This window comes from Balaenoptera physalus (assembly GCF_965194825.1).
Source record: "Balaenoptera physalus genome assembly, chromosome: 5".
In the NCBI taxonomy this organism is placed as follows: Eukaryota; Metazoa; Chordata; class Mammalia; order Artiodactyla; family Balaenopteridae; genus Balaenoptera; species Balaenoptera physalus.
The window spans coordinates 107,021,306-107,042,769 of record NC_138884.1 but is presented as its reverse complement, the minus strand read 5'-3'; the positions used below and the strand labels follow the sequence as shown (position 1 = coordinate 107,042,769).

Genomic DNA, 21,464 nt, shown 5'->3' with positions numbered 1-21,464 from the left:
TCATTATTTTGAAAGGAACTTTTTGAATTATTTTTTCCTAAATGTTATTACCCCTTCCAACTCTCAAAAAAGCAGAACTAAGTTCCTCCACTAGAGATGTAAAATTTCCCTTCTGTGAATGTTTCCATTACTCCCATTTCCTCTGCCCCTCGTCAGCAAACTCATTCACATGGACATGGGACTACCCACCCTCCTGAGATGACCTAGTCCAACTGCCTAATCTTAGACGAAGAAAGGCAAAGCCAAAGGAACGCCATGATCGGGCTACTGGGCTCTTCCCTCCGGACCCGAGAGAAGATAAGGTTGTTCACCTCGACCCCAAGACTCCCCTCTGTGACAGTAACCTCTCCCATCCAATAATAACAAAGTCTATGCCCCAAACACAATATTCTATACCTACTGTCATACTTATATCTTCAACCTGATGAATTTAAGTAGTTCTATTTAAGACTAAGCAGTTGAATTCAATTTTCTAAAAAAAATATATTAAATAACTATAACATACAAAGCATGGTAATGATGAAATAAAAGATTGTCAAAAAGCATAGAATTATAAGGTAAAGTCAAAAATATATTTTCAATTTAGTTCTACCTCTTATGATATAGGCAAGCTTACATAAACATATGTAACTACAGAAAAGTAATTTTGATAAAAGACTTCATAATAATCACAACCTACATAGGACATGTATTTAACACGAGGAATAAATTTCTTAAGAGGTAAAATTAATCAACTGATTCTAATCTGAAGAAAGAGCGTACATATGGAGGGATCTTGAGCTCTCCCTGCTTCTCTTATTTCTAATCCATGTTGAACATTGCTATGTTTCAGAGGCAGAGCTCTGAGGGGTGGATAACCCGATTATCATTCTCAATCTGTTTCTCCCTTTGTTGGAAAAGCGTGATATTCACTGGCCTAGTCTCCTGTGCAGCAGGGATGGCTGTGTGACTCAGTTTGGCCAATAAGACATAGCGGAAGGAAGCATGCTGGGGCACCTCTGGGAAAGCTTTTAATTCTTTATAAAAGGGACAGTGGAAAAGGTGGCACTGTCCATCTCCTCTTGTTTCTGATTATAATGCAGATGTAATGCCCAAGGTTGCAGCTGTCATCTTTCTATTAAAAGGCAGCAACAAGAGGACTGAGAGCCAATTTGCCAGCGATGGTGAAATAGAAAGATAAAAAGGACTTGAGTCCATGCTGGCCTCATTAATCCGCTGGAACAATTAAGATCTCCTTCCTCTTCACTCGTTAAAAATTTTTTCAAAAACCTTTTTGTTTAAGTCACCATTAGGTATTCTGTTACCTATACAGCTAAAAGTATTCTTGAGAAATAAATTTTAATCTCCTCCCAAAGCCAGTCTAAACTCCTTAGCCTAACCATTCAAAGTAACCTGGATCCAGCCCAACCTTTCAGTGTACCTGTCCTTTCTTGTGTGTTCCTAACAATTTCCCACCTCTGGATCTCCCTAGTACAACCACCCCTGTCCCCGCCACATACGCCATAAAATGTACAGAAGTGACCTCTTTTTCCTCATCACCTTGCCATTACCTTCACGAGTCTTAGTTTATCTCTCTACTCCCACACTGTAGAAGTGCCTGGAACATAGTGAGCTCTCAAAACAAAGACTGAGGAAATTAATAAATAAATGCACGAGTGAGCTGTATCTCTCTAAATTAGTATTTAAATACATTAGGGGATTTTAGAAAATATTGGGTTGGCCAAAAAGTTCGTTCCGGTTTTTCTGTAAGATGTTAAGGAAACATGTAACATCTTATGGAAAAACCCGAATGAACTTTTTGGCCAACCCAATACTACGGTGAGCATTTCTTTACTACTTCCTGCAGTTTTGGATTCACTCAGATGACAAAACTAGCCCTTGGACAAGGGATGATTTTGTACATGGTGTGGGGTAAATTGTTCCTATGGGGTCAAAATGCAGAACACACACTAGCACGTTTCAACCAAAACATGGGTTGAAGGTGAGATCTGTCTGGGCGTCTATGTGGGACGGCAGAGTGTGGCAGGAAGAGGACACAGAACTTTCATGGTATTTATACCTCAGGAGGCTGCTGATGGGATTTAATGCTAATTCGTTTCAGGTGCTCAGGACAGTGCTGAGCATCTAATCCTTATTTGATAAATGCTATTTGTTTTATTAGTAACACAGAAATGCATGCCAGAGATGGGATGTAACTGGCCAACCCAAGTGGGGTATGGAGCAGTGAAAATCACTCACCAGGAATTTCCTCTCTGGGAAACTGGTGATCCCCTGCCCTGGTTCCACCAGCACCTGACTAAAGCAACCATTGTCTATCCTAACTGTCAGCTCCAGCCACGTGCCTGCTGAGGTCAGACTTGAGGGCTCAGCAGAAAATGTCAGGGTGTAAGGTATGTTATCTCTATGGCCATTAGCTAAATCCTCATGAAAGAGATAAGCTTTACCCTAAGACAGTCTGGCTAAAAAGAGGGAAGAAAACAGTTTTCCCTAAAGGCTCTTTCCGCAGGAGGTCAGCAATCCGAGGGCTGAGAGTCAGAAAATCATGGCGCTTGCAGGGTTAGAAAAGTTGTTTATTAGCTAGCGAAGAAGGAAGATGAAAGTATAGCAGGAGATGAAAGAGGGACACAGGAGAACCTTGAAAATCAGTCCTTTCCCAATCACTTCCTGCTGTACTCAGCCCAAGATGACAGCTACCCCTATTGCAAATGAGACTTCCACTGGAATGCAACCTGGGGACAAGAAACCTTTCAAAATTTTTCTTGTTCTCCCAGGGCAAGGCATTCCCAATTTGCTGAAGAGAGGCTTGTAAAGATTTTAAAACACTTACAGAAGGCTTACCACAGAAATAAATTAGTCCAGGCCTCACAGTTAATAAACCGTGGAGCCAAGATTCAAGTCCAGGCAGACTGGCTTTAGAGTTCATGCCCTTAACCCACTTTGCTATCCTGGCTCTCAGTTCAGGATGCACAGTTCAGCCTCCTCCTTGTATGGAAGAGAAAAACACAGCCCCCAAAGTGGACCACGTAAGCAGTTAGCAGCAGATCTAGGACAAGAACCCAAGGGGTGTGTGTGGGCACAGGGGAAAAGGGACTGTGGAAGAAAAGAGCAAATGTTGCCCCAAAGCCAACGAAATGCTCCAAAATTTCATACGCTTACATAAGATTGAAAAGTTCAAATGTAAAAAAGTGCTAATAATTGGAAATACTATTTTAAATATATAAGCAATTCACCTTTATTAAATGTCAAGTATAATGTGTTTATCCACTGACACAAAAAACCTGGAATTTTTTTTTTTTTTACAATCACTAAACAGGTTTGGTAAGAGATACTAAGCTGACCTTTCTCCTGACTCCAAAGTATAAGCAGTAATGACACGCTTTATAGTGTTTGCAATCCCTGTAGACGCAAAGTGCTCTTTAATTATCAACTCTCTCTTCCTGCAAAGGTTAGGTGGAAATATATTAGCACTTACCCAAAAAAACAAGAACAATAAAAAAATGAGTAAGGTATTACATATTAGAATAGACAAACACAAAGGAAATCAATAAAAAATAAATTAGATTAGCGTGAATATCTAGATAGCCTCTCACCTCTCACAATAAAAGTCTGAAGTGGGATCCCCACATATCAAATAAAGGCCTTAGAGAGAGCAGAGTGAACTCATACTGTTATGAGAGACATTTAAGCCTGGAATTAAACTGAAATCTAATGCTGCTTTCCTCTGTGCTTCATTTAGTCTTAGAAGAAATTGCTCTAAACTGAAAAAGAAGACATTCTTTCGTACATTTTAAGCAGTAAAATTGCTAAAGTGTTGTTCTAAGAGACTAAATGAAAATTTCCTAAACAGGCCTAAAGCTAAAAGCCTCTCTCATGGGAAACAGGATTAGAATAATTACAACTATGCATGAGCAGTGCCCATTCAACTTTTCTGACGTCAATACGTTTTACACACATAGAAGTGAAACCTAAGTTTTAAGAAAAAATACTTACCCTTAGCACAGGCAATGAATGCAATCTGATACTTTTTCTATTCTTTAATTAAAAAAAATAAATCCTAATTGATTAGTAACTGTATGGGTGACTCCACCTATCAGTGGTCCTGTAACGGACCACAGTTTGAAAAACAATGGTTTATACTGCAGTCCCAGAAAGACCTGCAGGGATTTCCCCCAGAAGACAATTTAATACAATAACGAACATGAAACGCTTCCAAGTTTCTGTGAGAAATCTACCCAAAAACCTGTTTGTGATTTCAATGTTGCTAATAAAGAGAGAAGGGTGGGTGTATTGAACCTGCCTCTGATGAGGTGACAGGATTACGAGAGGATGCTGCCACCACGCACTATTTCTGCCACAGGTGGGATGATAAAAGGGGTCAGACGGACACCTCTCCGTGTCGAACCAGCTTCCCGGGCGTGTCCATAAAGTCTGCCTGTGACTGCAGGCAAATCCCTCTGCGCTCTCCCAGAGCAAAACGGGAGTCCAGGGCAGCTCAGACAGGTGGGCGGATGAGGCCGGCACTGTCCCAGACAAGAGTCCAGGCTGCAGAGGTCCACGCCTCCAGCAGCGTCCTCACGTTTCCAGCCATGGCTTATCATCGGTAGAAAAAAGTGAGCTTTGAAAAGCAGGCTGAAGTGTTTTAAGAAAGACACAAGACTTACCTTAAAAAAATTTTTTTTTTCTCAAGCAAAAGAAACATCACCCCCTAGGTCCCTCCAGGACAAAATCTTAAAGCGACTCCAATACACAGAATAAGGGTGACGTTGCACCTGGGGAGGAGTGCTGCCGAGGGTGCCCCCCCACGCCTCCACCCCCCTCCTCACCTCCAGCCCTTGGCCCCTCCACAGAACCCTAGAACTCCCCAGAAAAGCAGCAACACAATAATAGCTACGCATGTTTAATGATCCTGACCAAAGGCAACGAGCTGTTCCATTGTCTCAAACGTCTGCTGGCTCCCTAGCTCTCTAAATCTCACCCTAATACAGAACCTTCCAAAGCTTCAGCACACGATGATGCGCCACTAAGAACCTACCGAGAGCAACATCTCTCAAACCGGGCATCCTTCCTTTTCACTGTACCACACCTCTTGTTATTATAATACACTGAGAAAGCAAACCAACTAAACTCTTCTGATACCAACTCCAATAGTAAAGTATGATTCTAGAGAAGTGACTGGAACATTACAAGTTTTACGTTACTATAAAAGTATGAAAACTTGCTTCAGTATAGCTAAAGCTGAATTATTTCTTATTTCTTTCCTTCCTGCTCAGACTCGTCAACTCTATCAATGCAGACAGAAAGAGCGGCCTTGATTTCGTATCTGACTGGTCTTGACGGCCTGGGACACAATCAACGGAGCACGCGATGTGCAAAGATTTAATGCTGCTATTACTATGTTTATCCTATGCTGAGATGTCTTCTGTGATGAAGGTGAAGCAAATTGTCTTTTTTCTTTGAAGAAACTGTTTTTAAAAATGAGGGCTTTCTGAGAAACTGAAACCTTAAAAAAAAGGGTGCAATTAAATAATTTATATTACGCTGAATAGGAAAAAAAACTGCTTCTAGTAAAACAAAACTGAAGAGAACTAAAGGAATAAGTAGAGAGCAATTCCTTGAAAAAGTTATCTGGGTGGGACACAAATGGGAATACGGTAAGTTTAATAAGTAGCAAAGTTACAAATCATTGGCTCTTACACTAAAAATACACTTTTTAAGACTCTTCCTGAATGGGAATTCCTATTCCCCCAATATATTTAATTATTTATGATCACGTTATTTCCAATATTTTAAAAACGCAACTCAAGCTGTTCACAATTTTTTTAATAGAATTAACATATTGACATAATTTTCAAAACGACGAGTTTAAAAAAAAAAGTACCTTTTCCAATTCTCTTGGTATTCGCATACAAGTGTATACTCTTTCTCTTCTTTCTGTATACTTGGCTTCATTATGTTCAAGGAAGTACCCTCTGGTTAGTTCAGCACTGAGGAACCTCAACAATGAAAGCTCTACAGGAAAAAAAAAAAAATGACAAAACAAAAAGAACAGTATTTATCAAGGAACTTCCATGCTAGCTGGTGCTACAGGTAATGCATATGTAAAACAACAAGAGTATAAAACAAAGTAATCTACATTTCTATGCCCAGAACTGAACTGCACATAAACCACCAGCAAAGACTGTTGAGAAAATTGCTGTTCTGTGTGATATAAACTGAAAAAGTCACAGGAATATAAAAGGGATGATTACTATGAGCCAGAATAGTTAGAAAAGTGTTTTGTGAGAGTCTACTCCTGGGTGTTACAGGTGATATAGGACCTGGACTGATGGAGAGATGAAGGCAGGTAAAAAGAGTAGATACCAAGTATATACAAAATGGAGATACACACACACACACACACACACACAATCAAAAGGGAGCCAAGTCACGTAACAGGCATTCCTTCAGCCCAAGAACTATCCTGGGTGAGGTACACAGACACCAGTGCAAATTCTTCCTTCTTCAGCCTCAGAGATCCTGCAAGTATCTAAATAATGCCATTTCCCCAGGTGAAGGCTTCCCAGCATGATGGTAATTATAATAAGTCATACAAAACAGAATCTCAGTCCGATCTGAAAGACCTCCCCCTTTCCTTGGATTTGTCCACCTGTTTCCTCGGTTCCTCTGAGGCAAATTCACCCACAGTCATCTCATCTCAGCTGAAGAAAGAAAGGCCAAAGGAGGTGGAACACTTTCCACTTGGCTGTACCTGGAGGACTTGAGATGAGAAGTAAGGCTGTTAATGCCTGATCCCAATTTTTCCACTGTGTGACACTCCTCTGACAGCCCACCACCTCGGTGACCTCTCAGTCCCCAACTTCACAGACATCCCTACTTCTACTCTCTAGGAGGCCGTCCTCTCTTCCAGAACTCAGCATACCAAAGGTTTCAAATTGTCCTCTTTGCTCTGAGCTGGCCTCGTGGTCCTTTTACCAAATACAGTATTGGTGTTCCCTCCAAAAAATGACAAAGAGGGGAGGTTGATTTCATTTACAAGTTATCGACCCTCATAGTTAGTCTTATGTGATGCTAGGATTTAAAGGTTGCAGGGATGCGGAACAGTGTATAGTCCAAAATACCCTTGAAAAGCCCTTAGGAAGACTCAGAAGTGGACTTATTATCTCCCAGTGGGCCTAAAAACAGCTTACTTCCTCCAACACTGGGACAGATCACTAGTTCTTTGAGCGTCAGGTGAAGTGGCTTGCTTATATATAGAAGTTATAGCTTCCCCCAAAAAACTACACACATTTTTTTAAAATACAAGATTCATAATCCATTTGGAGAGTCAGTGATACCACGAAAGCTGTCTGAAACAGGAGACTGAAACAGATGGAGAGAAAACCCGACTTCCACCTTCTGCAGCCCAGCGCAGGGGCAGGCCAAATCATCCAGTGCACCACGAGCACGGTACTCTCAGTACATTTATGGTTGAAGCCATGTACACATGATGTAAACTTCACGGTATATATTAATAGATGTTCAGACTAAAATGCCTTAGTATAGGGACTTCCCTGGTGGCGCAGTGGTTAAGAATCCGCCTGCCAATGCAGGGGACACAGGTTTGAGCCCTGGTCTGGGAAGACACCACATGCTGTGGAGCAACTAAGCCCGTGCGCCACAACTACTGAGCTCACGTGCCGCAACTACTGAAGCCCATGCGCCTAGAGCCCGTGCTCTGCAACAAGAGAGGCCACCACACCGCAATGAAGAGTAGCCCCCGCTCGCCGCAACTAGAGGAAGCCCGCGTGCAGCAACGAAGGCCCAACGCAGCCAAAAATAAATAAATAAATAAATAAATATTTTTTAAAAAAGCAAATTAAATTAAAAGGTTGAGACAGCTGTATGTATGGTGAGGCCACTCAAGGTGGCTGTTCTCTTGCTCTCTGTACTTCCCCTGCCCAGCCAGTGCCTGCTTCACCTACGTCTTAGGCACACGCGTGATCTTCCTATATACTTGCCTCAGGCCCCAGCTAGTGACTGTTCTTATGAAAGGGGTGGTGAGGGGTGTGCCCCTCTGCTGGTTTCCCTGGTAACTAAGGAGGCCACCTGAGGTCAATTCCCCTGTAACGGTAGTCTCCCCTTCCCCCTGGGAGAGAAGACTGCCGCCAGGTCCTGCCTGCTGTCAGCCACACACGGTGGGGTGTCGCTCCAGGACCGTGCTTCACATGTGTAAGATCCCCCGTCCATTAAACTACTGATGTCTCTGTCGCTGAGTCTGGGCTCTTTCTTCAGTCTTGAAGCTGGGCAAGCACAGGGTTTGTAGGCCTGCAGGGTGCAGCCCAACACTGTACCCTTGTTTACTTAGAAAATTATCCTCTATAATGGTGCCTTCCCTGGTGCCCACGAGATGACCGAGCTTCCACCATAATAAGGGTTTTGTTATGATGCACAAAGAGAGCACAGGATTAGCAATTAGAAGAAGGAAGTTCTGGCACCAGCTCTGTCACTCATTAGTGCTGTGACTCCGCTCGACTCATAGATCTCAACATCACAGGAGAGGAAACCAAGGCTTGGAGCAGTTTTACAACACCTGTTACCTGCTTGCCACCCACAAAGGATGTTCGAGGGACTGAAGAGAGGATTTGAATGAAAGGATATGAAAACTGCAAAGCATGACACAATACTTGAACTACTGACTAGTAATTTCACACGATCTATAGTATTAACCAATTCTAGTTTGGTGGTTACCTAATGTTTATTGCTATTTCTGCAATCCTGTTTCCATGGATAAAAGGTAACACATCAAGTAAGCATATTTAACAAACTATATAACTTAAGTAACTAATTTTCCTTAAGTTATAAAATATAAACCTATGAAAGTGTTTTAACTATATTGTAAATATGAATAAGTGTCGTGTCAGGATTTTACCTCTAGAAATGCAAGAATTTTAGTTATAAACACCAATTTTGATTTCCCATAGAAAATTTAAAAGTAAACACTTAAAAATCAAATGATTAAACATGTTTTGAGTAGACACCTCTCATAACTGTGAGACAGGTTTTATAATTATGCCCAATTTATAGATGACGAAACCAAGGCACAGAGAAGTTAAGGAGGTCTCCAAGGTCACAGAGCAAGCCAAATGGTAGAGCCAGCATTCAAATCAAGCAGTCTATCCTAAAGTGTGTGCTTTTTGGCACTAGATTATTCTATCACTGTCTCAAATGCTTTTGTAAACAGGTCATTGTGTTCTGCAAAACTGGGTCTCCCCCCACCCCCCATCTCTGTGCTCCTGTAGCTTCCTGGGTTTACTTCTATGAAGGTACACTGTTTACTAATCAGCTCCCTTACCAGCCCATGAGCTTTCTGAAAGCAAGCACCATGTATCCAGATCTTCTTCATGTCCAGCCCGCAGTGAGTTCTGAGTTTAAGGGTAGTGTTTGCCTACAATTAACACCATACTAATGGGCTGGGGAATGGTTTTAAAAGAAACATTAAAGCAATACTAACAAAAAAACCCAAGCTTCATGGGGTGAAATATTTTGAAAGCTTTCTTACCACCTCCTCCTCCCCCACTCCTGGAGAACTGGCCCTACTTAAGGGATTAGGATCCTCCCGCTAGATGGCCTGAGGTAGTTTACAAAGGTCCTGCTCACACTACTTCAAGAAATTCTCACAATTCTGAGAGCTAAAGGAACAGTTAACAGCATTTACATTTTGCAAATGAAGAATCTGAGGCTCACAGAGGTTAGGAGACTTGTCCAAAGTCACTGAAAAGCTAAGGGGCAAGTTGGGAATAGAACCTGGATCTCTGAACTCCAAGTCCAGCGTGCTCTCTCCCCTGGACCATAATTATCACCCATCTATCTGACAATCGTACTAGAGAAGATGACCTAGCCCTGATCTGGCTTCAGCCTGTCAGAGGAGCCGTCTGATTCCCACTGAAGAACAAGATTCTGTTGCCCGGTGGCCTGAGCTCCTAAGGTATAGGGTAGTCTTGCCGCTCTGCCTGGTCTCCCCACCTCCAGTCTTTTCCTTGCCATGGATATATTCTGCAGGATGCTACCCCATCTTCTGTCCCAAGTATAGCTGTGTTTCAGTGTTTTCGTTCGTTGCTGCCGTTGTTTTAAACACTGTTCTCTAGCATTCTACAGACTTACCTGAACTCACCTGTCCCGTGATATTGGGTAGAGTGCCTGGCTAATTATTTAGGAAGGCTACTGCTGCTCTTTGACCTGTGGGCGCCACCCTTCAAGAATTCTGCTAGCCAAGTGAACCTTAATTTTTTCCATACCGTGGTGATATTTCATTCCTTCTTAGCAAGAGTCACTTTCATTTGTTATGCCAAACATCTGTCTTTATAGTTTAAGTGCAAATTATTTTCCAAAATAAAATAATCCAATTGTTTATTTTCTGAATACTGTTTGAACTCTTCTGATGTCAACCAACTTTAGTTCATTTATCCAGATCTCACCAAGAAGAAATATTCAGTAAAAGTCTTTTAAAAATAGAAGTATTTTACTATTTATCAACAATTATAATAGAAACGAGCTTCTACATTTAAACAAGTTAGTCTTGTCAATTATGAATATTTAACACTAGGAAAATAATATCAATCATAAATCTGGATCAATTCTTCCAGATTATTTTTAATCAATATTCATCTACCACAGAATTGCCTTGTGATCCAGTATCTTAAATTGAGAAAAAGTACAGTATAAATGGTTTCTTCCTCATCCCTAAACGAAGAAATATTATGTTTAATTATCTTCTGAGAGAGCTTGTTTTAGAAATAAAAACCCAGTATAAAAAAGTATTAATTTGAAGTAATGAGTAATCATAAATATATTTACATGTTCAGTAATATGTCTAAATATATCTTTCTTAAAATAGCATTGACCATCAAAAAAACTGTAAAGTAATATTGGTTAACTGCTAGGAAAATACTATGAAACATGCAAATCTCCAGTCTTAAATAATGCAAAAATTTAATAGGCTTTACTAAAGTTACACTAAAATATTAGTTACAAGTTTATTACACAAATACAAAGGCACACCCTTGTACAAGGCCAACTAGGAATCAATGACAGCAATTCTGCTTTCCTAAGTCAAATACAGTAAAGGTACCAGTCGAACTTTTAAGGTCCTCAAACTGTTTATAAATAATCTCATTTAGGGAAGTAAAGAATAGGTAGAATATTCATAAATTTATAGATGGAAAACAGATACAAAAAGAGTAGTGACTTTTTCCAAGGTCATAAGGTTACAAAGTAAGGACTAAAAATGGGAACAAAATATCATTAACCTGACAGTCAATGATACAGTCTTTCCAAAGACCTCTTTTATGCAAGCATTCCCCAAAGTGGGCTGCAAATGAGCTGCTAGGACTGAATTTTGGAGGGTAAACTAGGTGGAAGGTAAACATCTTAAAAAGGTCAAGATACTGAACCAGTCAAAGATCAAAATAAATAACTTTTCATTGCTTGTTTACTTTACAAGTACTTGTTAAGTAAAGCAAGTGAGACTTTTAAAACGAGAGCAATCGTCTGTCAGAAGAGAAGAAGCTAATTTTACTTTATCTGTATCTGGGTTGTGTTCACTCCAAGTAATTTCTCAGGCAGTTTTACAATTATTCTTATTTTCCTTTATAAATGAGAAACTGATTTACTCTAGAGCATAATCTTCAGAATCACGGCCTTTAATCATCCATCAGGATAAGTTTGGGGCCATAAGGATAACTATGTAACATATTACAGAGGATCAGGACTGGTTAAATGAGAATGTATTTTAATATTCAAAATGTTAAATTTTCAAATACACAATGGGACATAGTGAATATGAACAGTTAAAACCTTTGTCCCACTCAAAATCTTTTGTGGGAGCTGCTAAAAAGGAGATCAGTTGGCTTTTCTGAGTCTTAGTCTTTCTTCCTGCCTCTGTTCATTCTCTTATGGAGGTAAAGCAAGAGGTTTAAAATGTAAAGAAAGAGAAGAGAAGCACAAGGGATGGATAACAAGTTTAAGCTCCAGAGTGATGAGTCACCACCTAAAAAGGAACAAAATGGGCCCATGGCACTGCTACAGTCAAAAACCATACCGTTCACCCATACCTTACGACAAGTTCTTTTGTTTTACAAGCAATACCTATCCCTATGCATACTCCAATACCTGCATTATATAGGTATTGTTTCATCCTCACCAGTAGGTGCTGCATTTATTTTACGCCAAGTCTTCTACTGTTAAGTCTCCAGTCACTAGAGCCAACTAGATATTTCAGATACTAAACTATTTAGTAGTGGAGTTATGAAACAGAGCCAAATGGATTAGGCAAGCATAGAGTCTACGAAGCAACTGAACAACTGAACCAAGCCAAGAACAGATTGCCTAATTCTTAGTCCAAAGTTGACTTGCTGGACCTAGATTCCTAAATGGGAATATGGCTATACAGAAACTCTCCCACTTAGAACTTCTACAGACCTGTGAAGTGGGGCACAAGCATGGAAACATAGTAATATGTACTTTTTTTTTTTTTTTGGCCATGCCATGCAGCTCGCAGGATCTTAGTTCCCTGACCAGGGATCGAACCTGTGCAGAGAAAGCAAAAGCATGGAGTCCTAACCACTGGACCACCAGGGAAGTCCCAGTAATATGTACTTATCTGGTCTTATATCAAAAAGGACAATAGAAATTGGTCATATTTTTAAGAAGAGGAAAAAAAGAAGACAGAAGAGATGAATCTGCGGTTCTTGATGACTACTATACCCAGAGTTCAAGACAGGTGACTACATAAGGCAACGGTGGAATACACAGTGACCATCATGAGTGACAGAATGAAACCAGGAATGATGAGTGGGATATCCATTCCTATCTATGTTAAGGTTTAAGTACTAGAACCTGAGAAAAGTCTCAGCCCACTGCCAGGCTACATATAAGTCAGAGGGAGTTCAGTGAACAAAGTGATTAGAAGAGTTTGAAAAGAGAAACAAAAAGAAAGCTTACCCTTGACGTAGCTGTATATATACAAACTAATACACATAAATATTCTACAAACATATAAATGAACACAGACAGGTATAAAATAAAAACAGAAACCTCAAACATTACATTTTAAATTATTTTACTTGGATTCAGAGGGTTTGGATAATCACCTAATCTGTATATTCATTTACGGGACCCTAGATGGCTAGGGCAGGCCAACAAACATCTAATTTATAAGAGTCCTAAATTCCTTGGGAGAAATGATGAAGGGGACTTTGGAACTAACTGATGGTTCACGCCACCAAGACACTAAAATTATGACTTTCAAAAGGAAAGACAAAGGTTGCCCTAAATTGGCAGGGGACGGGGGGCAGACTAGAGTATCAGAGGCAGCACCAGAATATAAAAAATGGACATGTAACACCTTAAGAGCAAGCACCTAGGCTTGGAAGAGATTTGATTCAGGAAGAAATACTTCTCACATGACACTAGGTGGTGCCACTCCAAGGCCCTCTGGCCCAGGGCAGCCCCTAGGTAAGTTTTCTAAATTCCAGACAGGAGAGGAAGGAAAGGACGCTGAGCCGTGGAAGGGAGCAATGCTGCAGGGTTAGGGTGAACGCAGAAGCCACTCAGCAGCCCAGAGCATTTCAGAATGACTGAAAGAATTCTAATCTCCAGTGAGGATGCCCTGACCAGTGCGGCATCAGAGTTGGAGAGTGGGCACTGGCAACGGCAACGGCAAGAGCTGCGTAACTAGCGGAGAAGAGACAGACACCCGGGGGGAAAGGACAAAGGGCCCATGTGCAGGCCCAGACACAACAACGCTGGCTGGTGACTCCAGCTGAAATACTCCTGGGATTCTCACCTAAGTCCTCATCCCCAAGAGCTGCCACGGTCATCTCTCCTCAACATAACGGACAGAATTGGGGAAACAATGACTACCCCAAAGACTAAAGCCGGAAGTGTGTCACTGATAACGACTTCCTGCAACTCTGGGTTAAAAGCCCAGCTTCAAACATGTTAAGTAAACCACGCTCCGTAACCCATGATGATGAAGAATGCACAGGCGGCGTGAAGTCTATGGAAGTCCACAGTACCAGGTATCCAGACCCATGACCAGCAGGGCCATGGAAGGGGTGCTAAGGGTTACTCCAGGAGCCCAACATCTGTGATCATCAAAAGGCACCTGACAAGTTCATTTTTTGTGCATGCAAACAATAACAAAGGCTTTTATAATGTTGGCTTTCCTAAAACTCATACATATTTCAAAGAAATTAGAGTGAAACCTGGCTACATTTTTTTCTGTTTGCACCAGAGTGCTTTTAATTTTCAAGTCCAAGTAAGTAAACAGACAGCTGAGAGATTTAATACTTTGTCTTATTTAGATCTGACCAATTTAGAAAGTAAATACTCTCCCAAGCAAGTGTTTAACTGACAACTTAGAGTTGAGAATTTCTAAGTGGTTCATTGAAAAAGACAAAACAAGGCACAGTCTGTACTTAATTTTTCAAAGATAAAGACCTCTTCAAAGTCTAACCTACGTCTACTTCTGATAATTAGCAAATCAATCAGGATCTTACCTGATCAGCCTTAAGTTAGCATTTAAGTACTCCCACATCTTCAATACCCAAGTGCAATCAATGATGCAGTAAGCCCTAGTACTTAAACACTTATTTGCATGAACTGCAGGAAATAACGGCTAATGCAGCTCCTATGGGGTACCAGAAGCAATTTTTTAGTTGGAAGAAATTAATGTAGTTATGGGTCTGTTCCTGCTCAAAACTTAGAATTATTTAAGAATTAAAATGCTGTTATCACCCTATATTCAATGAAACATACATCTCAGTCTTCCCCTTTTTTAAGCTTAATACACGACTGCAATATGAATACAAATGCAACTTTTAAAAACAAGAATAAAGTCCTATCGCTTAAAGAAACAACATTGTAACAATATGCTTAAAACCGGTCATTGAAAGTAGGATCCACAAGTGCATCTTACGCAGCCTTTTTCTTTTTTTTTTCAAAGTGGCTTAAGTTTCGGTTTAGGAAAAGTTCACAGGTAACATTTGCAGGAGTGCTAAATATTTATGTCCTGGGCAAAACGACTGAACTTTACGGTCATTATTACCACCTTGTTATCTGCAGCAGCAGAACACAAATTCAGAGGGCAAGTTAACAGGTTTCGATGACTCAAATTCGCTTAAAACACAGAACAAAAGTCACTTTGGCACACAGATAATGAAATCAGTCTTGCGTTTCTCAGTTTTGGGCTCCCTGAGACGTGGGGAGATGCTCGCCAACGTTATCGAGGCGGGAGGATACCAGGCGTTCTGTTTTGTTTTTAAAGACCTTTCAAAAGCAGGAAAGTGAGCGGGGACGAACTCCCCGGGCCGCAGCCCTCTCTCTCGGACGCACCTGGCCGGGCGTTTGCCGCCGGGGCCTCGGCGCTGCGCGCGGACCCGCCCGAGGAGCTGTCAGCGGCCGCGGAGCCTCGGGAGCTGCGGCGGCTCCGCGCACCCACACCCCGGCGGCCCCGGAGGCAGCGGCGGCCGCGGAGCTCGCAGCCTGCAGTCCCACGGCGCCCCCCGCCGCCCTCCGCTCCCTCGCCGCGGCCTAGCGCCGCCCGCCCGCCCTTCTCACCTGCGCGGCTGCGGCGCCGCTGCCGCCGGCGGTCGCTCTCGTAGAAGCCCAGTGTCTCCGTGTGCTGAGGCGCCGGCGGGGGCCCGTGACCGCCGCCGCCCGCCTGCTCCGCCTCTCCGCGGCCTTCCCTCTCCGGGATGTCGGCGCCGCCACCGCCGCCTTCTCTCTGGGTGGTCGCGTCGCCGACGCCCGCCATGTTCCGAGCACAACAAACCTTCCCCACCGCCTCTCTCCAGCCTCCCGCCCGGCCTCCGTCTCCGGCCGGCCCCCTTCCCGCTTCGCCCCGCCCCTCGTTGGAGCCCGGGCCGCCGCCGCCACCACCATCCGCGGCCCGCCGGCCGGCGCGCGCCATTAGCGTCAGCTGTGCGTGAGAGACCGCCGCCGTGACGGCCGCCGCCATCTTCTTCCTGCCGTCGCCGTAGCGCGCGCTGGCTTCCCGCGCCGTGCCGGGCTCTGCCGTCCAGGACCCCGCGCCGGGCTCCATGCCGCCGGGTCGCGCGGCCGGGGAGAGCGAGCGCCTCCGGGGCTCGGGTCGGGGCCCCGGCGGGAGCGGGGCGAGAGCGGAGGCGGCGGCGGCCGGAGGGTCGGCCGAGGCGCCCCGGGGCGGCGGCCGCTGCGCCTGCTGCCCGCCGTCTGCGAGGTGGCCGGCCGCTTGCCCGGGGCCCGTTTTGCAGGCTCGGTGCCCGGAGTGCGCCGGCGCCGCCCGCCCGGTCTTGGCACAGCTCGCGTGGCCGCGGCGCTGAGGGGCCGGCTCCAGATCCCCGACCCCCGCGAGGCCCGGCCCCATAGGTCCGCTATTTGGGCTCCATCTCCTCTGCATAGTTATGATCACCTGTCACATTCCCTGGCCTCTAGGTTTTTGTTGACAGCTTCCAAAGCACTTGGGCAAGGAGGAGCCCGGAGATGCTACCCAACAGGTGGGGGCGCGGAGGAGAAGCGATGGTCTCAGGGACTCAGCCCGAGGAGCAGGGTGCTTTATACGTTTTCCGCGCCCGCGGACAAACTAGATTGTCTTTCGGTATTAGGGTTCGAATACAGCTCTTGGCCGCCGTGGTGCCCTTGCTCCATCACCTGGGCGACCTCTTTACTTGGGGTGACTGTCCTTTGCAGCTCAGGCGTGTGACTCCGCACCGAGGGCGGTGCCGAGACCGCCGCCGCCGCAGGGCTCCTGGAAGTGAAGATGCCCGGGGCTCGGGGAAGGGGCCGGGCACTCCATTTAGGGGAACCGTGGCAGGTCGATTTCTCTTCTGCCAACTTCACTTGTACCTCTGGTACCCTTTTGATTAGAAAACGGAAAACTGTAATTCTTCACTTAGCATTAAGCTGTCTGGAAATTACCCTAGACCTAAACTTGAGAGCCAGATATAAACGGGTGTGAATAGAGCAAAGTCGACCTCGTGTTGATTCATCAAAGACCTTGAGTGTTCTGTTGTCACTAGTGAGTACCTACCTGGTTGCAAACTCAGAGTGGGCTGTTTTGGGCACCGTGCTGAGGGCAGCCGCCTAACAGTCTTAACAGCAGGGTAAGAGACTGGGGCGAGGGACCAAGATGGACCAAAAAGGCCCCGTAGCTGGGAACTGACCCTCGGCCGCCAGAGAAAGGAGGAACTGATGCCTTTGGAACGTCCTTATTCCCCTTCATAAAACGGAACAGTTCAGAGGATGACATTTCTAAACATTCCTGTGACCATGAAATTCTCTGTTTTGGTTATGTTTGGTCAAAACTGAGTCTTAATGAATCAATCAAAAACAAGTGCTCTGGTCAAATCTTCAGAATCATTTTGAAAATCAAAAGGTACTGAAAATTGTATGGCCTCTAAGATTCCTCTACAGCTCAAATTCTATTATTCTCTGATCTTTTATAGTGTAAAACCATCCCATTCTATTATTTACTGATTGTGAAGAAGGAAGTAGGCTTTTATTGCTTGTTTATGTCAGTTCCCAAGTGCTGTCTCACCACATTTATTGGCTTATGGCCCCTGCTTTTAACTCAACAGGAGCTGGAAGGGAAGGAATCTAAAATTCTGTTTCCTAAGGCAGCCAGTTGTAGGAATGGATTTCTCTCATTTTCTGTAATAGCCTGAGGAAGAACATGGTGTTCCAAAGGCTGTCTCTGTCCTTTAAAATAGTCAGCAAAGAGAGGGAGGGAGCAATGTGTCCAGGCCAGGTCTGAAGGTGTTATAGCAGAGGAGCAAAGCAGAAATGGGAAAGCTGAAGCTCTTGTAGCTTTTCATCAATTGGGTCTTTTCACTGGAGCTGCATTATTTTATCTGACGTTTTGTGAAACTGCACAATTTCAAACACATAATGAAGTCGAATATACTAAAAAGCATTTTTGAAATGAACATTAATATAAATAATTTTTCAATTAACACTCTTCTTTCCTTGTCTAGGTATTGATAATTAGATAATCAAATATCTTACTGTATATGAAAATTTTTCTCTGACTTAATTCAACCCATTGGCAAATTTTCAGAATACAGGAAAAGGGTATTATCAAATATGTATTCTAAATCATCAAAACTTAAGTTACACATAATCTTAAGAAATAGTTTCAAAGTATAGAAAACCAACAGTTCTCCGAGAACAATAAATAGAACTTAGAATATCATAATGTTCTATATATCAGTTGTAGAACAAAAGACATAAGCTTAGATTTATAATGCCACCGTTAGGAATTAATAGGAGTAGTTCAAAAACATGATAACCCTCGCCATTAAAGAGACATCAGATAACATTCTGAGTTAAATTATAAGTTGAAAGCAGGATTTGGATGACAATGAGCTACAGGAATTGAACTTAAAACATTAATTCAGCAAACAGTAGGATGGTGTGCTGTTAACATGTCACTATATTAGTTGCTAGTGAAAGAAATAATTCATTGGTGGGTAATAGTTTCCGTAGAGGAAAGTGATGAGCAAGAATGAGAAGCGGAGAAGAGTCTTACATGTAAACAGTACTGAAGGAAAAAAATGCAATGAGTGAAGAAACTTCTTAAATAATAAGGGGCTTATATATTCAAATTATATTTTAATATATATGCATAATAACTATGATTATATTCAATTGAGTTTGTAAAATTGCTACACATATTAATTGTATTTTTTAAATTTTTTAATTTAATTTTATTTATTTTTTTATACAGCAGGTTCTTATTAGTTATCCATTTTATACATACTAGTGTATATATGTCAATCCCAATTAACTGTATTCTTTACCTAATGGTGGTAATATCTACCATGTAGCTATTGTATTTTGAAAATAGCAAAACGCAAAATGTTGTTTTTAAAAAGAATGAAAATTGGGTGAGTAGTGTACACAATTAAAACAATAAATCGCCTATTTTAGTAAAGATTTAATGATTGTGATTTTGTGACTAAACAAAATACATTGAACACATTGTGTATGAACCATGGATTCAAGCTCCAGAAAATTATCTTATGAAACCTATAAACTCTGGTTCTCAGTATCTTTCGCTGGTAAATGGGGCAATACCTATGCTACAGTAGGAGCTGAAAAAAATAAGATTTCCCTTTTTCTTCCTCCTCAGTGCTAACTTCAAATGCTTCCTTTTGTTTAGACTGAGTAGGTTTTACTTTTCAACTACAAAGCAATTTATCTCTTGATAACATTTCTGGTATATTTCCCCTAAAATATGTTTGGAATTAGTTTCATATACTTTTCCTGAGTAACGGGAACATCAGGCACTTTGATGACTTGAAGGGGCCCTGAATCAAGAGAAGGCGTGGACCCTCTGGCTCTCCAGTCAAAGAGTCTTTTGATCTAAGGTGACACATGTGACCTCTCTATGCTTCATTTTCTCCACTGTAGAGTATTACACCAGATTACCCTGATGGCCTCTTCTAAAATTTTCTGATAAAACCCTTCCAAACCCTTTTCAGATTCTTGGACCCCTGGGTTATAAAGAGCTAGATATTTGCCTATACTCTGAAGATTCGTAGAAAAGTATGAAATCCTTAATTATAGAGTGACTTTGTAATTGGGTCTAAATTTTGAATGCAGGGAATTCAAATGCAGTAACTTTATTGATAACACATCCAAGGTGTGTCATCTTTAATGTCCCTACTTTATGAGCTAAGCATTAGCTCTTCATCCCTTTCTGTGAGGAGAACTGGTGGTTCCCGCTGACCTTTCCACTCCTCACCCCAAGACTCAGGGTTTCTGTGCTTTTTACAAGTTTTCTGTACTGGACACATGCATAACTCTAAGAACACCGCTTGAAGGTAGCATTTAACAGCAACTAAAGAGGTATTTGAGATGATTACTGTTGTACCACTCATTTTGGTAGTATAGATTCAACCACTGAATAGAATACAGTTTAAATAATTCTGTATTTCCCAATTGAAAATTTGTTTTAGCAGTACATGACTTCTATTCTCTAAACCATAAATACCACACATCTAATTCACAAAATGTAGTACTGAATTTAATTCATTCACCCTTGTCTTTCCAAGAGAAAAGTATGAATTGATGTTTTCAGAAAATCCGAACAGCATTGCAACTGAGTTCTAAAGAAATAAAATATACTGTGGGACCCAGAGCAAAGCTTTGCAGTAAATTTATGTGAGTTTATTGAATCTCTGAGCTTCAGTAATAATACTTTCTATCTTCGGCAGTCATTTTTGGACTGATACTTACTATGTTTTATCCTGTCTGGGCTTTATTCCATGGATTTCTAAAGGACATCAACTCAGTTTGTTTCTGGAAGATCTAGCACAAATTGAATAATGTGCCTTTGATTTTAATGTACCTGTTACAACTTAACTAAAATGGTCATGAGCAAAATCTTTTTTCTAAAAGCATTTCTCTGGCATAAGAATATAGAACTGAAAACATTTTAAACAGGACCTATTGAAAACTGTATTTTGTTACAAGAGATATTTTATAAAAGATAGTCTGTTCTGAAGACCTAAAAGGTTCTGTTTATGTAATAAAAGTGTATGAACGTAAATCCATGCTTTATTGGCTAATGAGACCCTTTATTCAAAATCAGGCATAAGGTTTGTTTCATATTAAATTTTAAATTTCTGGAAAATTCCAAAATACTGATGAGAGAGACCAAGGTGATGGCTTAGCAAGCTTTCCAGTCCAGATTTCTCTCTTTGAGGAGAAAAAAACATTGTTTATTTACTTATTTTTTAAATAAATAAATTTATTTATTTATTTATTTTTGGCTGCGTTGGGTCTTTGTTGCTGCACGTGGGCTTTCTCTATTTGCGGTGAGCGGGGGCTACTCTTCGTTGCGGTGTGCGGGCTTCTCATTGTGGTGGCTTCTCTTGTTGCAGACCACAGGCTCTAGGTGCACGGGCCTCTGTAGTTGTGGCACGTGGGCTCAGTAGTTGTGGCTTGTGGGCTCTAGAGCGCAGGCTCAGTAGTTGTGGTGCACGGGCTTAGTTGCTCTGCAGCATGTGGGATCTTCCTGGATCAGGGCTCGAACCTGTGTCCCCTGCATTGGCAGGTGGATTCTTAACCACTGCACCACCAGGGAAGTTCCCAGTGTTCTGTTTTATGGAGAGTAGTGTAATTGGCTTCTCCCTTGAAAGAAAATAATTTTCTTTGTCTTTGTAAGGATTGTAAGGATGTGTTTTTAAAAACAACATATCAGCAAGGATTTTTTTCTTCTGAGTTTGTAATTTTTTAACTAAATTTTCAGAGAGGCAGTGTCTGTTAATTCTTAAGGGACCTATATAAACACACAGGTGGATTCACCCATGCAAGCATTTATTTCTAGCTAACGGATGGTTTTCTCAAAACAGTCTGATTCTTTTGCTTCTTTGCCTAAGTGTGTGGCATATTTGTTTGGGACTAGACTCTACAATCTAATATCACGTGATGGCAGTAGACTA

The 21,464-nt window shown here is 42.1% G+C and overlaps 1 protein-coding gene across 3 annotated transcripts in view; it reads right to left on the bottom strand.

The window, feature by feature from the left end:
* The window catches only part of TAPT1 (transmembrane anterior posterior transformation 1), a 62,964-nt gene extending 44,267 nt beyond the window's left edge, over nt 1-18,697 (bottom strand). Inside the window, exons 1-2 of one of the 3 annotated variants that reach the window (XM_082462418.1) lie at nt 15,598-18,697; nt 5,879-6,009 (exon numbers count right to left, since the gene is read on the bottom strand). In XM_082462418.1, coding sequence (XP_082318544.1) covers nt 5,879-6,009; nt 15,598-16,417 — 951 coding nt within the window. In that variant the 5' untranslated portion in view covers nt 16,418-18,697. The remainder of the gene's footprint in view (nt 1-5,878; nt 6,010-15,597) is intronic. The other 2 variants (XM_082462419.1, XM_082462417.1) reach the window with 2 other exon arrangements.
* Between the last annotated feature and the right edge of the window lie 2,767 nt (nt 18,698-21,464).